The following is a 17,142-nucleotide window of genomic DNA, read 5'->3' as shown; positions in this document are numbered from 1 at the left end:
GTGACCGCAGACAAAGGAGCACGGGCCCGGGGCGGGCAGGGACCGTCCGGCAGGGACCCGCGGCCCCCAGGCTGGCGGTCTGCTGTGGCGCGGGCTGCGCTTCCCCTCTGCCCTCGCGCGTGTTACCTTGGCACCAGACTTCCGCCTGCTTGTCTTCTTCTTACCTTGTCCTGTGTACCTTGGTATCTGAGCATGAGAATAAAATGACATTTTACCACAAAGCATAAATCTGCAAAAAGAAACTAATTCATCACCAAACTAACAAAGCTTCCGATTAGCAAAGTTCTTAAAACTGGAAACCTGAATCAATCTGTTCCTTTTAGAGGCCCACTATTTTTTTTTCTTCTCTTGCCTTAACTCTCTTCCTCAAGTGCTTCAACCCACGGGGAACCGCTGGGCCTCACGGCTACCCGGTCACCCGTCCACACCGCGGCCGCAGCCCGCCCCACGGCAGCTGTGCGGGCAACCGCTCCTCCGGGCCCCGCCGGGCCCGGCTTCCCGAAGCTTCCTCGGGAGCACACGGCACGGGCCCCGAAGGTCGGGCTGCCCCCAGGCCTGACCACGACTTCCCAGGGTCCCCGGGCCCCTCTGTGGGCTCCCGGACCGGTAAGGCACCTGCTCTAAGACACAGGCTCTCCTTAGAGGCCAAAATGATTCCGGGAGCACCGAGCCGTAAAGGAAAGCAGGTGAGTGAAAGGTGGGGAAAGTGCCAAAACTCCGAATCCACACGTCAGCGCCGCCAGGAACCGCGTTCCCACCATCGGAAGGCCTCCCGTTGACACGAGTCGGCCGTGGCACCGGGAGCGGCCACGGCCACCCGGAGCACGGAGGACCGCTCTCTCAATCACCCTTCAAAACGACATCACTGTCCTGTGAGCCCGTGGGGCAACGTTCCCCCGCCAGCTAACTTCAACGATCCTCAGCAAAACTCCTAGATCTTGAAACTTAAGTCTGTGCACAGAGAGTAAGAACATGCGAAAGGCTTTGCTATCTTATCCTGAAGACACACCGCGTGCAGAAGTCGGTGCTGCTAACTGGCTTTAAAAAAATACTGCTACTCTGCTAAAGAGAGAGCGTCCAGAGAGCTCAATGCCGTGGGCACTAAGTGTTCTGGAATATGCATTAATTTGAACCCCTTCACAGCCAGACATTTTCACAGAAAGCAGTGCTGCTCACAAAGGCTCTGACAGCTGGCAATTCGTTTAAAGGGTCTTCTTAAACTCACTCACAACCTCGTTCTCTCGGTTACTGTGGTTACGGCCTCCCATGAGCATCAAGGGAAAACCTTCCCCACAGAAAAAGCTCACCAGACCTCGGGGAGAGGGGACCGCTACGCACGGGATGACGGCCCCTTCCCGCGGCGGGAAATAAAGCACCAAACCCTTTGGTCTCCAAATCGAAAAAATGAAAAGGAGCAGCCACATCCCAGAACCGGCGACAACACAGCAGGGACCGCTCACGGTGTCTGAGCCCGGGCGTCTGAGAGAGAGAAACCCCCCTCTACCACGTCCGGCCCCTACACGTCGCCTCACCTGGAACCACCCGCACAGCCCCTCCAGCGCGTCACCCTAACCCTGCGGGCTGGAGATCAGAGCGACGGTCCCAACGCCACCCGACCCGACCCCACCCCGGCTGGGACTGGCCGGTTCCACCGGTGCGCGCTGCGCCCGACCGGTCACGGGGCGGCACGCTCCCGAAGCATCCTCCTTCTGCCGCCCTGTTGCCCCCGGCTTCCAGTCCCAGGGTCCCGCTCTAGTCTCGTCCAGGGTGCCAAGTCCCTGAGACCCGACGGCCTCGGCTCAACAACCCATAGCCGCCCCCTACGCACGCAGCCAGAACAAACGTACGTTCGTATGAATCCTCCAAATGGCTCGCTCACATAAAACCCTTGTAATTTACCATCCAAACTGGTCCCCCGTCTGCGATATTGAACACAACGATATCCTGGAACCGCAGTCTGGAACCTAGTACCCTCAAGCCAGGAATTTATAAGCGAAGAGTAAGTAAATGTCCTGGTCAGCTGAGGAAGAAGATGTTCCAAGGACCAAACTGAGGAAGAAGATGTTCCAAGGACCACATGAGCCCACAGAGCCCCCACTTCTGTTATTCAACAGCATATTCCTCTCCAGGACACAAAATTCAACACAGTCCCAACCAAGGGACATAATCTGTAAAACCACAGGCTGCATCAGGGGAAAGACGCGTCTTCGCGAAACTATGCAGCGCTGGCGTCAGTCACGCGACGGGAGAGACAGCAGCAGAGTCCCCGCGGCCGGCTCACCTTGCTGGGACTGCTGTGTGCGCTCGTCTTGCCGTCCGGTGACTTCGGTGGAGAATGCACATCAGAGAGATCTAGCGCACCCTAAAACATTTCACAGTTAAAATTAAAACAGATTCAGAGCAAAACATAAACATACTAATTATGCCTCAATGGAATTGTAGCATTTAGAACTACTACAGGACGTCGGTGTTTTTGTAATTATCGTAAATATTCGTATGAGACTTTCCCCAATTTTGCTACAGCAGAAACAAAACGAAACACACTTAGATCCCAATCACCTAAGTATTTCGCTCAATGACCTTGACCCAGTCTCCCCCCACCCCCCGCCCCCGCCCAGCCCGTGCACGTGAACCCGGCCCGTGAGCCACAGCCACGCTTCCAGACTCGCTTCCCTACCCTGCCGTGTCTCCATCGTATCAACGAGCAACTCTCATGAGTCGCCCTCTTCGACGACCACGCCCCTCCCTTCCTCCTCCCTGAGCCCGGTGCCCCTCCAGCCCTGTCGCCGCCCGTCACCGCCCACGTCCGCGTCACACAACCACCGTCTGCAGGGCACGGCCGGTCAGCTCTCGGCGCTACGCTAAACGCGAAGGAGGAATTCTGCCATGTTTCTTGAACGGAAATCACCTCCTGAAATTCACCCGCTCCATCATCCCAAGCTCTGTGCGCCGTATGCGTGTTAAACATCGGTCACTTTGCCACAAGAACCCTTCCGACAACTGCAGCTTTTAAACGCGAAAACACGCTGCGCTTCACACCTTTGCTCCTCCGGCGGCCCCGTGACGTCGAGTCATGGCGTCGCCTTCTCCCAGGCCGACCGCCTCACCTCACCTCGGCAAACTTCTCTTCTTCCCGATTACCCTCCAAGGCCCTAGCCCTCTGCCAAGATATTAGCTCACTCGGTCTGGCTGCTTCTTCCTTCATAGGGGATCTTTTTCTGCCCGTTTGTCTCTGTGTTTACAGCCACCGTCCTGGTCGAGATCCGCCTTCCCCCCATCTCGCCATCTAACCTTCCCAAACGTGTACAAACGTGTACCTCCCGTGTACGCAAGTCTACAAAAGCTTCCCACTGACGTGAACGCCCGATCTGTTAAGAATGCCTGTCCCCAACAGAGGCCTGACGTGAGGAGAGAGGGCCGGGCCACAGCAGGCACGGCCACAGGCAGGTGGGGCCAGGGCTCAGCTCCAACGGCAGCCAGCGGGGAGAGAGGACGAACAAGGGGCAACATCCCAAAAGGCAGAGTGGAAGAGAGGCTGGGAATGAGAAACTCCCCGGCCGGATGCGGGGGTGAGGTACCGCTGCAGGGGCACAAGGGATCAGAAGGCGAGAAAGCAAAAGCCACTTTCAAGGACGAGCAATCTGCCTCAAGCTCAAGGTCCCACGTTTCAAAAAAAGACGTAAGGCCAGAAAGACGAGTCGACGCGTCAAGACTGAGGAATCTGGACGCTGCCTGGTTGCCATCACACGGTGACTGCAATTTCCAAAGAGGAAAGGAACAGATAAAGAGCTGAGCTTCAACACGGAGCCGGCAAGAGCGAAGGGTGCAGACCGAGCGCCGAGGGCACCCGCAGGTGCCGCTGAGCTGGACGGGGGCGACCACGAGGTGCTCCCGGGGAGGACAGGGCTCACCAGGGGCAGTGCAGACCGGCGAGTGCGGGACTCCACGCGGGGGCACATCCGACACCCTCTGCCAAATCAACTCAAAGTCCCGGGCGAGGATGCGGGCCCGGCAACGGGATTCTTCAGGTGGTTTAAAATGCAATCTGGGTCAAGGCATCACTAACTGAGTTCAGTGGGCTTAATCCACAGCTGGTTTTCTTCCCCGGCGTCAGAAGTCAAAGATTAACTTTAAAAAAACCTACCATTTTTTATTTCACTATATAAATGACAGGCTTCCTCTCAAAGTTATGAACACTAGTGAATGACAGAAGAGCCAAAATGGACACCCGGGAGTTCCCTACTTTAAATATGAACTTGACTCCGGATTTATTTGTGTGCACCCACACGCACACGCACACACGAAGTACACACCCCAATATTACGAGGGGAAAAGTAGCAGAAAGTAGGTATCTCGCAGCGGTCTCCGACCTCGTGGTGCCACGGAAGCCACGGAAGGGCGTCTCCGGGCCCGTCCGACAGACCGCAGCCGTGACACGGGCTAGGCTGATCGGGGAGGCGCCGGGGCCTCCGGTCACGACGACGGAAGAAGGCACCGCTGAGTTTCCATTTTCAGACCAAACCCACTAGGACAGACAGCTCTGACCGGGTCCCGGCTCGAGGCCGACCCCCCGTCCACAGCACACAGAGCTGGCCGGTGACGGCGGCTTCGGGCGGGACAGGGAGTCCTCCTGACAGAGGGACCGACCGAGGCCACCAGGGGAGAGGCAGCTCCTCGGAGCGGGACCGAGGAGGCACAGGCACACGACCGACACACACAGAGAAGCGGGGGGCGAGAGGTGGGGCTGCGCGGTCACGCGGGAGGAGGCGGATTTGTGTGTCTCGTGTGGCTTCCACTCGGTCAGAAGATAAAGCCGGTTTTTTCACACAGGACTCAGACGCCCGAGTGAGCTGACCAGGCGGGGATGTTTGTGAGGGGCTGGAAATCCTGGTTTCGAGCCGGGAGGAGGCGCTGAGCTGGATGTGGGGAGTCCTCCAGACGGGAACGGTAACAACACGAGACACGGCGGCAACACAGGCCAAACCTTACGAGACCTCTACGTGCCCGGACGACCTCGGTCCTCACCACGACCCTCGAGGCTCCTTTCTAGTCTCTCCGTCTCCTAGGTGAGGACCCAGCGCGCGTGAAGGGTGAGCGACCTCCGGGAGGTGACCCCAGCAGCCCGGCTCCGCGTCCGAGCCAAGGCTGGCGCGTGAGGGAGGGACGGCGAACCAGAGACGACGACGACGACGCGGGTGGCTGGCACTGCAGGGAGATGGACCGAAGGGCGACCCGGAAGGAAAGAGGAGGGCAGGCAGACAGACACGGCTCACCACCACCCACCGGCCCAGGAGAGAGCAGGAAGCGAGACGGTCTGGAGTTGGTTAAGTTTACGCGACTTCTTCTTCGCCACTAGCTGGTACGACGCCCATCCCATGATAAGCACCACCAGACACTGGGGAAACAACTACAAACGAGTGAAATTACACCCACAAGCCGAGCAACAACGTGGGCTCTGCGTGGGTGACTTGCTCACCCACCGGGACGCGGGTCTCACCGGGACGCGGGTCTGCTTCCTGCCGCTCGGAGCACCTTCCCGGTCCTGTCCCCTCCTGTCCTCCCGCAGCAAGATGGGGTTTAACGACTGGAAACGACCGCTGCCCCCGGGGCGCCCGGGGGGGGCTCAGCCGGTTAAGCGTCCGGCTTCGGCTCAGGCCATGATCTCCCGGTTCATGGGTTCAAGCCCCGCATCCGGCTCTGTGCTGACAGCTCAGAGCCCGGAGCCTGCTTCCGATTCTGTGTCTCCCTCTCTCTCTGCCCCTCCCCTGCTCATGCTCTGTCTCTCTCCCACTCTCTCTCAAAAATAAGTAAACACTGAATTAAAAAAAGAAACCAGTGTCCCCTTTAACTAACCTTCCTGCTCGTAAAATGCTCAGAACCAATCGCTTACTGGATACTCCCTCTGGTATCAGGAGCGTCACGTCAACGTCTGTTTCCTTACGTGAGCGCATTCCAGCTTGAATAGCTCTCAACTCTTCTAGTCCAAGAAACGTTCTCATATCTTATCTTTTCATTGGAAGTGTCTGTTAGGCCTTACACGTAACAGGTGCTCAGTCAGGCTTTCCTGATGTTCAAAGATCCTAACAGAAAATAAACTCTGAGGCTGTGTACGTGGCAGTGCGCAACCCCCACAACCTTACCTATAAATCCGGGACTCGTGGGACTAAAAGCACACCATTAGCCAGGTGTCTGAGACGACTACCATACCATCCACGTCTGTGAGACAGCGTCCTTACGTAAAGCTAACGTTTGCAAATAGAAATCAGACCATTAAGCTCATTAGTGGGATTTCTCAACAAAAGGAGTAAGAACACAGAAGCTTGAAAATGTCCAGAAACTAAGCATGACCAACAGCTTCACCGGCTCTACGTCTCTTTCTCAAAAGCTTTTAAGTTCGAAGTGTCGTTAACCAGCCTCTACTGCAGCCCTGTTGTTTGAAATGGTAACCAGACAGCGGCTAACGACAAGCGCAGTGTCCTCCACGCTGCGCGTGCACTAACTCCTGCATCAGGCTCTGCGATGCCCATGAGGCGGCCTCTCCCCCCACCCCACACAGGAGCCACTGGGGAGGGACGGCTCACCTAGAGCCAACGGCTAGCGGGTGGACGAGCCGGACCCCGCTCCAGGGAGCCTGGCCCCTGACCCCAACACCCCCACGTCCGTCTACACAACGAGTGCAGCTCCAGACTGGGAGCTACCACTTCTCCGATCTTCCTCAACATGTGCGTTTATACAATCCGAGTGTGTTTCGTTTTGCTTTAAGGGAACAGCTTTTTTCCGTTTAAACTCTGATTCGCTATGTATGCAAACACGTGTGTGGCTCTGCTGAGCAGCCAATACTTAAAATAGAAAAAGATAACGGAGGCTAGGACTGTACTCACCTCCCCATTGGTTGATCCTTTTTCTTTCTGTTGACAACGTCTGATCACTTCTAATAATAAAGGTCCACCCACAGTACCTTCTGCTTCAATAATACCTAGGTCTCGGGCTAAATTCTCTCGACCGTCAAGACCTTGAAACTAGGGCAGAAAGAAGGCGTGAGAAGTAAGATATAAACTGCACAAAAGTATGCAAATTACTTTCAGAGATTAAAGAAAAATATTTTTGAAACTGAAAGAGATCTCTAAACTCAGAGAGACCATTTTTCTAACAAATAAAATGCTTATTTAAAAAAAACTATCTAGGGGCGCCTGGGTGGCTCAATCGGCTGAGCCTCTGACTTTGGCTCAGGTCATGATCTCACAGTCTGTGAGTTCGAGCCCCACATCGGGCTCTGTGCTGACAGCTCGGAGCCTGGAACCTGCTGCGGATTCTGTGTCTCCCCCTCTGTCTGCTCCTCCCCCACTCACACTCTGTCTCTCTCTCTTTAAATTTAAATAAACTTGGGGCGCCTGGGTGGCTCAGTCGGTTGAGCCTCCGGCTTTGGGCTCAGGTCATGATCTCGCGGTCCGTGAGTTCGAGCCCCGCGTTGGGCTATGTGCTGACAGCTCAGAGCCCGGAGCCTGCTTCAGACTCTGTGTCTCCCTCTCTCTCTGCCCCTAACCCACTCACATTCTGTCTCTCTCAAAAAAAAAACAAACATTAAAAAAATTTTTCTTTTAATTATTTCTTTTCCTTTACCAAGTCCCTACACCCAAAGTCCCCATTAAAGTCCCCATTAATGGGTGTCGTCAGGCCACAAAAGACTCCTTTCAAAGTTCTATGAGGCAGCACTGGAACCAAGTAGCTGCAGCGCAGACGGCTTTTATGAAAAACAGATAATCAACTACCAAAGAAATCTCTACGCAAGACACTGCAAATTGTCAAATTTCATGAAGTTTCGGCTTAACCGAACCCACTTGTGACGGAGACAGTTTCAAACGGTAGACGCAAAAGTCATCGTTCTTACTGTGCTAGTTTCAGGCTGAAAAACGGCCAAGGTGAAGTCAAGGTTGAAAAACTGAAGAAATTCTGCAACAAGACCAGCCACCAGCCGGCCTGCAAAAAAGCGAGAGCTGATGAGCAGATGCCTCCCCTCCGGGAACCCCGAAGCCTCCTCGCGGACACCATGAAATAAGACCGACCCACTGATGGGAAAAACGAGGCTTCTAAACCGTTTCACCGCAAACTGATCTGAGAGGAACACGTTCACGCAATGAAAATCTCAAGTCTCCTCGTTTTTCTCGTAGGATCATCAGTTTGGAGCCAACTGTTAATCAGACAACTTGACATTTCACAGGTGGGCTCGAGCGTTCCGCTCCTTAGAGCGCTTTTAGCCAACAATTTCCCATGACCGATGATATTTAAACAACTTAACAGTTGTTCAATAAATGGCAATTTTAAAGTGAGGAGTTGTAAGAATCACAGACCTCAAAAAACATCTCAAACCCCTGCTCTCTCTGAAACGGAGCCATCATTTGAAAATCCGGAGAGAGACAAAACAAACAAGAACCAGCTGAACATCTTACCATCTCTCGTGTTCAAGAACTTTCTCAGGCTCTCATTGACTAGTGGAGTTTTGTTCTGTTGAAAAACGAAACACTGTGTCATGTGTTTATCCTAAAAACAACTACGACATGTGGTTTAACATTTAATGTTTTGGCAAAGATATAAATGAGATATGGTCACTCGCAAAATTACGGTCAAGCCCATTCCAAAACTCTTAAGTACTATAAAAACTCTTCCGTACTACTTAATGTTTCAAACTTAATTAAATGAAACTATACGTGAAATGTGTATTTATTTATAATTGGTGGGGTGCCTGGGTGGCTCAGTGGGTTGAGCATCTGACTTCAGCTCAGGTCATGATCTCGTGGTCTGTGAGTTCGAGCCCAAGTCGGGCTCTGTGCTGACAGCTCGGAGCCTGGAGCTGCTTCCGATTCTGTGTCTCCCTCTCTCTCTTCCCCTCCCCTGCTCACGCTCTGTCTCTCTCTCTGTCAAAAATAAGTAAACATTAAAAAAAATTTATTTATAATTGGTAAACATTTCATAAACTGCTTATTAAACTACTTCAAGGCCTAGATCTTCAAGCACTCCTGCAAAATGACATTACATTTACTTACAAAAACAACTGCTTATTATTCCAAACACGTGAAGCTGACATTTTGTCGCCGGGCACATCCACCATTTATAGCACGCTTTCAGTGAGCGGGACTCAAATTACACACACACTTGCTACTCCCCGCTCGTCAGCAGTATGTGAGATGATTTTCCGCAGTGCACAGGCCAGCTTATTTCTGTCATTACACGTTTATTCGGATACAGGAAAAATACTTGTGGGTCACCCCAGCTTCCTTAAGCAGACTGAACTACAGGTGTAACGGGGGCCTCACGCTCCACCAACGGGACTGTAAATGGTGCAATCGCTTGGGAAAGTAATCTGGCCATGTTTTCAAAAGCTAAAACTACCCCTGCCCTATGACCCATCTGTCGGTATTTTCTCGAAGAAAAGCACGGATCCAAGCAAAGATGTGCACGTGAACGTTCACAGAAGCCCCGTTTGTAAGAAACCTGGCAACAAGTCAAAAGTTCATCCCCAGGTGAGTAAACAGCCACGTGACCACACAGCGGGCACTACGCGGGAGGGGGATGGGACCAGCCAGCAGCACAAAGGACATGAAGCATCTCGAAGCATCTCGAAGCATCACGCGGAATGAACGCAGCCAGGTCGAGGAAGAAAGGAGCCTATGCTGCAGGATTCCACTTGAATGGCACAGGCATGGATGCACTTACAGGCCTCACAGGCATGGCACTTACAGGGCTGGGAAGGGTGTTGCAAAGAGGTCTGAGGAAGCTTTCGAGGGTCAGGACACGGCCACTCTCTTGACTGCCTCGTGGTTGCATACATTTGTTAAAATGTAACACGTTGTACATTTAAGTATGTTGAATTTACAGTGGGTCAATTCTCAATAAAGTTGTTTTTAAAACACCAAAGATAAGGAAGGGAAAGAAGACAAAGGTCCTTGGGGCGCCTTGGGGGTCCTTGGGGGGCTCAGTCGGTTGAACGTCCGACTTCGGCTCAGGTCATGATCTCGCGGTTCGTGGGTTCAAGCCCCGCGTTGGGCTCTGTGCTGACGGCTCGGAGCCTGGAGCCTGCTTCCGATCCCGTCTCTGGTTCTCTCTGCCCCTCCCCTACTCATGCTCTGTCTCTGTCTCTCTTCTCTCAAAAATAAACATTAAAAAAAAAAAAGAACACGGAGGTCCTTAATAGGTTGGTCTAGGGAATTTTAAGACAGTGAGTCGACTGAAATATTTAAAGAAAGTGGAGGGTCAAGATCAGATGTGGATAAAAACAGCCAATCGGGGAGCACTGTGGAGAAGGACTTCAGGAAGACAGCGAGGGACACGAGCAAAGGGGAGACTAGAGGGAAGGAACGGGCAAGGTGGAAGAGAAGTAGCTGAACACAGGCTAGGAGGGCAGCAGAGAACCTCAGACATCTCGGGTACAGTATGACACAGCCCGGCAACTCACTGGACACACAGAAAGAGCAGGGTCCAGGCACCTGTCTGGTGTCCCGCTTGGATACAGAGCTGTCCCTGTGAGCCCAATCGGTCTAGCAGGTGCTGTGACAGGTCTGAGGCTCACGCTATGGGTCAAAGCTGCAGGGCCGAAGTCACTGCTGTGGCCGAGGTCGTCGGGGAGAGAACACAGAACGAGAACCACCAGATAACGCGCCAGGGATTTAAGCGAGGTGCACAGGACAAAGATCACGCTAAAGGAACCAAGGAGGGGTCAAAAGGAAAAAAGAAGAAAACAGAAAAAAGTCCCAAAACTCCGGGGAGATTTTCAGGGAGAGAAGGATTAAGAATGCCAAATGCTGCAAAGAACTAAGATAGGTAAGAACTAAAATACAGTCAGTAAGGAGATTCTTCTTGACCTCAGCAAAAGGAGTTACTTAGATATAGCAGATTCAAAACCAATTTAAATGGACTGAAGATGCTAATGGACTCAAGGATGCCTAGAACTTAAGAGATAAGACCTGCACGCTCTTTCCAAACTTGGCTGTGAGGGGAAGAGCCAGCGGGGTATTAAAAGCGGAACATGAGTCAAGCAAACAGTTAAGGGAGAGCCCAAAGACGCGGCAAGCGGCTAAGGAGCTGAGAGTACCTGGAAGGCAAAACGCAAAGTGACCACTGATGGACGAGACAGAGCCTCCTCTGCCGAAGCAGGAAGGAAAGAGGCACAGATAAATACAGATGCGGGCAAGCTTTTCCCGGGCTGAGCGACAGACAGACGGGGGCGGGGCACACACCAATCGTCAGGACTGGATGCTTCTATCTCCCTGTGAAGCAAGAAACGAGAGTGGCCGTGGAGAGTGGGGGCAACGGGAGGTGGAAGTCCACGTGGGCCGAGCGGGAGGTGCTGAGCAAGGCGCAGGGCCTGCTCGGACCCGGCCGAGGCCGGCACCCAGCAGCCAGTCACAGCAGCAGGCCACGCTGGGTGACCGCTCTAGCACACACGTGCACAAGCAGGGAGGGGAGCAGTCTGCTGAGTTGAAGGACCTCCGTGGCTTTTCCCAGCGCAAGTATGGCTGGAAGGCGAGGCAGCTGCGGTTTCTGAGACACGGGCCACGGGGTCCAGACAAGTCAAGAACAGAGGGCAGCCGACAGAAGACGGACACCTGGACAAACACAGAAGGGCCAGGAATCGAAGCGCTTCAGGAAGTTTGGGGGGGGGGGGGGCACAGGCACCCAAGTCTAAAGAGGTAAGGAGATTAGACGGATTTGCCACAGAGGACGGTGAAGACCCTGACCGTGGAGTGGCTGTCGCCGACCAGTTCCCGAATACTTATTCAGAGTGGTGGTGAGACTGTGTGCCCCCACCGGGCGGGTGTTCACAATGCACACTGACACAGTAAAGGTCCTGAAGGATCCTGCCGGGAACTCGCGGACCACGGAACCATTTCTTCAAGCGGCTCCTATGACCTTGTTTCCCAGACTTCCCCTACGGGAAGGGATCTGCACCACCTAAGATTTACCACCAGCCTCAGACTTACCGTGGGACCTTGGCTTTCTTTAGATTACTCCAAACAATCTAAAATACAGGCAAAAAGAGAGTCATTTTGCCTCCCTTCCAATAGCAAAGAAATGTAATCCTTAATAACTCAAACTCCTCGCCGGCTACATGCTACTGTAAGCAGCATTTTAGAAAGATCTCTAAGTAATTAAAAATCAAACATCAACGAACAGGGTAATATTGAAATTTGTAGATTTCATACCTCTACTTTTTCTTGCTCTTCTAGGGCTAAAAACACAGCTGCTCGGAGTTCAGCCTTTTTTTAAAGGGGGTAAAGGAACACAAATGGTTTCAAGGCAATTTTCATGGCCAGAAGCGCACACATACGGCGTACGTTCCACGGGCGCCATCCCCACCGTCTAAAAGCCAAACAAGGAAAACCAACGGCGGGCAGGTACCGGCGGGGAGGTCAGGAGGCGCGCCGCGAGCTCTCTCCGCCGCCCCCCGCGTTCCCCCGGGGCCCACCCCCCCCCCCACCCCGGGCCTGGCGCCGCTTTCGCGCCCGCGACCACGCCAACTAGTTCTGGCGCCGCCCGAGGAGAAAGAAGTCCTCCCGGGGTGACACGCCGCAGCTGGGACCGCGACCACCCGCACCGGGAGCAGGGGGAGGGACCGCCTCGCCCGCGCGCCGCGCGCCACCCGGGGGCTCCCCGCGCGGACGGCCTGGAGCTCGCCCGCCCCGCCCCGCAGGGCCCCGCCCCCCACCCCGCGGCCCAGACGCGGCCCGGGCGGCCGGTCCCACGCGCGCCGCGACCCTTTGTGACGCCCGCCGCCCGCAGAGGCCCTGCGGCCCGCGGGCGGCCGGCATCCCCGCGTCCAGGCGCGGCCCGGCCCGGCCCACCTTGATGCGGTTCAGGACCCCGCTGTTCTCCAGCGTCTGCACCAGCAGGTCTCGCAGCTCCGTGTCCTCCTCCGGCACCACCGCGGCCGCCGTCGCCGCCATCTTGCTTCTCCAAGACAACCGCCCAAGCCGCGCCAACGGCCAACGGCCGCCGCCGATTCCGCTCGGCGCGCGGCGACGCGGCCGAGACCACGCCCCCGGCGCCGGCGCGAGCCCGCCCCCACGTCGGGGGCGGGACCAGGGGCGTTGGTGGGCGGGGCCTGCGGGAGGGGAGGGGCGGGGCCCCGGCTGTCCGCGGGCCGCTGGCAGAGGCGGGGGCTTTGAGGGAGGCGGTGCGGGTGGGGACGCAGCGCTGCGGTGCGTCGTCATTGAAATTGTACTACATCGCAGGCATGAATAAATCGTGTGCTTTGAAGGCTGGATGCGTTCCCACCGACCAAAGGGACGCCCAGTCCTGCTCAGCCCCGGGCGCAGCGGGGCGGGTGGAGGGTCGGTGTCCGAGACGCTTGAGACGGTCCCGGTGTCGCGTGCAGGCTGCCCCTGCAGACACACTGCAGCTGGGAAAGTCTGCCTCGCTTCCGTGGTGGAGCCGAACTGTGTGCACACGTGCGTCTGGGTGTGTGTGCACGCGCGCACCGCGATAGAGCCTGCACGCACATGCATGCATGCCTGTATGTAAATGTGCTCTTCAAGAGGAGCTTGTGAAAACATGCGTGTGTGTGCACGCGCTCACCGAGAGATAGCGTGCACAGACACGTACACACGTATATACACGCACTTCCCGACAGCCTCTACTTCCATGCAGGTATGTGCGTGCACACGCTCACCGATAGAGCCAGTGCATACGTCCCTGTGTGTGTGTGTGTGTGTGTGTGCACATGTCACAGAGAGAGAGCCCGGGAGCATGTACCGGATATACTGAAAGGAGGTACTGGGGGACTTACTATTCAGTGTCAATTATAGAAAGAATTGTCAGTTGCAGGTCTCAAGAGAAACGTGGTCAACAGGAAAGAACCATCAATCACAGGCCCCAGCAAGGAAAACTGCACTGCATCGTCTAGAAAAAATCAGCCTCTGCTGCAGCTCAGCCAGTGAGAAATCATCACCACCCTGAACTCCTGCTTTTCTCCAGAGGACTTTGGTTCAAAACACCCCCTCCCAGTCCCCCCACTTCTCCACAAAATAACGTTCCGTCCTTTGTTTGGAGGACTTACTATGGTTTTGCGAGGTTTGCATGTCCTAAATTGCAATTCTCTGTTCTCCCAAATAAACCCGTTTTTGCTGGTGAAAATAACTGCCTTCTACTTTGTGTGGGTTTTTTTTTTTTTGCTTCTAGTTTTTTTAATGTTTTATCTATTTATCGAGAGAGTGAGCACCAGCAGAGGAGGGGCAGAGAGAGAGGGGGATCAGAAGCAGCTTCGACCTAACAGGCTGACGGCAAGAAGCTCAATGCGGGAGCCAGGAGACCTTGACCTGAGCCAAAGTCGGACACTTAAACCGACTGAGCCACCCGGGCGCCCCCTGTGACTTCTGTTTTTGAGGTTAACAATACATGTGTGTATGTGTGAATATGTGCATGTGCACAGTGAGACAGAAAGTGCATATTTACACTGGGGTACAGTGCATTTACGAGAACGTTCAACATGCTGCTGTGCCGTTCCTCACACTCTGCATGTTTCCATAGTTTTGCAGTAACGTGTTGGGAAGGTGAGGAAATCCAGAACTATGAGGAAACTGGTAAGAAAAAGTGTGGATTCTAGAACCCCACCCTGGGACCCTCACTGGGTCTCACTGGGTCGCCTCTTCTCCCCACCAGCAGCGTCTTTTAAAATTGTATATAGAAATGTTACATACACACATACTTCTCCCCTTCCATAATTTTCATCCTACGCTTACTTTTTAATTTACTGGTTTCACTTAATAAGTCCTGGGCATCTTTTGATTTTGTACACATAGATTCTATGTACACATAGATTCTACCTCATTCTTTAATTCCCGCATAGTATTCGGTGTAAGGGTGCTCCAAATACTAGTTTTTTTAATTACACTAGGATGTGTTTGAATTTGTTCTGGTTACCGTGGAAGTAATGCGTACTGATGATTAAAAATCCGAACAAAATACACTTGTCATGAGCACAAGGTGAGGTAGGGAAGGACTGAATCACTATATCGAACACCCGAAACTAATATCACACTGCACGTTAGTTAACCAACTGGAACTAAAAAAGAAAATCTTTTCTAGCAAAATACAATTGTCCTAACACTCAGGTTATTCATCATTAAGTATTTTATAAATACAAATTTGTTGAGGAATCTACCCAAAAAATCCAAACAAAATGGGAAAATATTAAAAGTAAAAGTGTGCACATCTTTCCTGCTCACCTACCCACCACCCAGGACCACACTCTAGACCCAACCACCATAAAGTCTGTTTTTAGTTCCCCTGGTTCGTTTCATATCAGTCTAAACGCTATACACTTACATCTTGACCCAACCAGGAATGGTGTCTTCCAAAGAATAAAAATTTGTCTTCCAACTCCTAATTCTTAAAATTGTGTTACTTTTCATTTCACTGGTGGGGACTGTGTGACTTTGAACTGTCTAGCTAAATCATCATTTGTCCATTTCACACATGACCTGCTGCCTCCCCGCCCTGGGAGATGTGGAAATTAGCATATCTGCACTCTCTCCGCTCCCCGCCCCCTCCCTCCCCCTCATCACCTGTCCTAATGTTGTCAGTTTGATTCTTGTTTTTATACTGTCAAGAATTTACATTCTTTCCCTAATTACATCTTTCAAACTTTGTAGGTTGGCCTGAAAACCATCCACAGCATTCACAATATTAGGGGTGTAACAGGTCTGTTAGGCAAAGCCCATAAGCCTTTGAAATGAACATTTTCCTGCTCCCTGGACCATCCTGCAACTGCCAGCCCCCGAGGTGATCTGCCTGCGGGCTTTTCTGGCCACCAGAGCTTGCCCTGCCCGTGTTTGGGGAAGCCCTGCAGTGCCAGGGTAACACCCCCTCCTGAGAGCACCTCAACCCCTGGTGCAAGTGGATAAGGCCCCCCTGACTTGCTCCCCAGTGGGGGAAAGGAGGGCACTTCAACACTAGCCTCCATGGTCCCGACCTGAGCGCCAGTTAACTAGAAATCTGCCTGATAGCACAGCCTCTACGGGATCCCAACCTGCCTTGTCCCATTGCCCCCACCCCCCTGTGCCGTTTGCTGGGGTCCCCTCTCAATTTTATGTCTTAGGGTCTGCTTCCGGGGCACTGGAACCAAGACAGTTACCCCAGGCTCGGTCATGTAAAGCAGGTCCTAGGGATGGGGCCCCGGAATTGGATGGCTCACCAGCCAAATGCCAGGGAGGAGCCGTTGCTGATGGGAGCGGGGTGGTCTCAATGCTGACGGGTGCAGCGGCAGGTGGATAGGACAAAGTGGGAGAGGACACATGGAGGGAGGGGGTCCGGCTTGGGCCACCTCTCTAGCATTGGAGATGGGGAAAATGGTACTTTTAAAGATTCAGGAGTCAGATTTTTTTTTTAAATGATATCAAAGAGCTGAGGGAAGAGGATGACAGGTTCAAGTCAACCAACTGTCACCCCAGGGCCTGGTGTAAAAAACAGCCCTCGTGAGCCAGAAACTCCCATGACATCCCATCCGCAGCTTGAAATCCACTGCAGTAGGAAACTCTACGGACATCAGCAACTGCTATAAAGTAGGGCTTCGTATTTAAAGGGAGAGTCAGTTGTTAAGCATCTACTAGTACATCTTGGCATTCACTCTGCTTCCGGACCTGAGGGTTCATACTGTCTGTTCATTCTCAAAGCCTCTAGTCCTAAGCTTCAGGCCCCTCAGCTGTGAAGTGTCAACCTGTCCCGCAGAGTTTGGCCACGTAAAATAAGACCGCTTGTTGGAAGTCACATCTATTTCCTGATATCGAGAAAGCATCTATTGAGAAGTCGGTTTCTGAGATTGGCCTTAAGGAGAACAATTCCATCAGAAATAAAGGTCATTCCGAACGTAAAGGTTAACACGAGTAAGAGAGAGGGCTGGGGAGTATGGCCCGTGTTGGCGAACGTGGGATCAGGACACGTGCGAGAAAAGGGGAGCCAGTGGATCTGGATGTGGAGAAAATGGGAGGAAATTCCTACCTGTAGACTTCAGGCAGGGGAGAGCCAAGAGCTGTGCGTGGGGAGGAAAGTGGGGCACAGAGGCAAAGTTCGTATCGGTGACAGAAGTAAATGGGGGCAGTTCCAGCGGGTAATGGCGTGTCATTGGGGGAAGGAACCAATGATGGACACCTA

At 53.4% G+C, this 17,142-nt stretch overlaps 1 protein-coding gene and 1 long non-coding RNA gene across 5 annotated transcripts in view; one reads left to right on the top strand and one right to left on the bottom strand.

Annotated features, from left to right (window-relative positions):
• CEP43 (centrosomal protein 43) overlaps positions 1-13,067 on the bottom strand; it is a 29,811-nt gene extending 16,744 nt beyond the window's left edge. Inside the window, exons 1-7 of one of the 3 annotated variants that reach the window (XM_042987524.1) lie at positions 12,837-13,065; positions 12,198-12,251; positions 8,448-8,502; positions 7,889-7,977; positions 6,882-7,019; positions 2,282-2,362; positions 127-186 (exon numbers count right to left, since the gene is read on the bottom strand). In XM_042987524.1, the coding sequence (XP_042843458.1) occupies positions 127-186; positions 2,282-2,362; positions 6,882-7,019; positions 7,889-7,977; positions 8,448-8,502; positions 12,198-12,251; positions 12,837-12,938 (579 nt within the window). In that variant the 5' untranslated portion in view covers positions 12,939-13,065. Of the gene's footprint in view, positions 1-126; positions 187-2,281; positions 2,363-6,881; positions 7,020-7,888; positions 7,978-8,447; positions 8,503-12,197; positions 12,252-12,836 lie in introns of all 3 variants that reach the window. The other 2 variants (XM_042987525.1, XM_042987526.1) reach the window with 2 other exon arrangements.
• Positions 13,068-13,226: 159 nt separating this feature from the next.
• LOC122238820 lies at positions 13,227-14,130 on the top strand. 2 transcript variants are annotated; one of them, XR_006218010.1, is made up of 2 exons: positions 13,227-13,641; positions 13,819-14,130. It is a non-coding gene; the product is annotated as an uncharacterized LOC122238820 (long non-coding RNA). The 2 variants fall into 2 exon arrangements; XR_006218009.1 differs by having other exon boundaries at positions 13,813-14,130.
• Positions 14,131-17,142: the final 3,012 nt, after the last annotated feature.

This window comes from Panthera tigris, chromosome B2, assembly GCF_018350195.1.
Source record: "Panthera tigris isolate Pti1 chromosome B2, P.tigris_Pti1_mat1.1, whole genome shotgun sequence".
Classification (NCBI taxonomy): Eukaryota; Metazoa; Chordata; class Mammalia; order Carnivora; family Felidae; genus Panthera; species Panthera tigris.
This window is presented reverse-complemented; position numbering and strand designations above follow the sequence as displayed.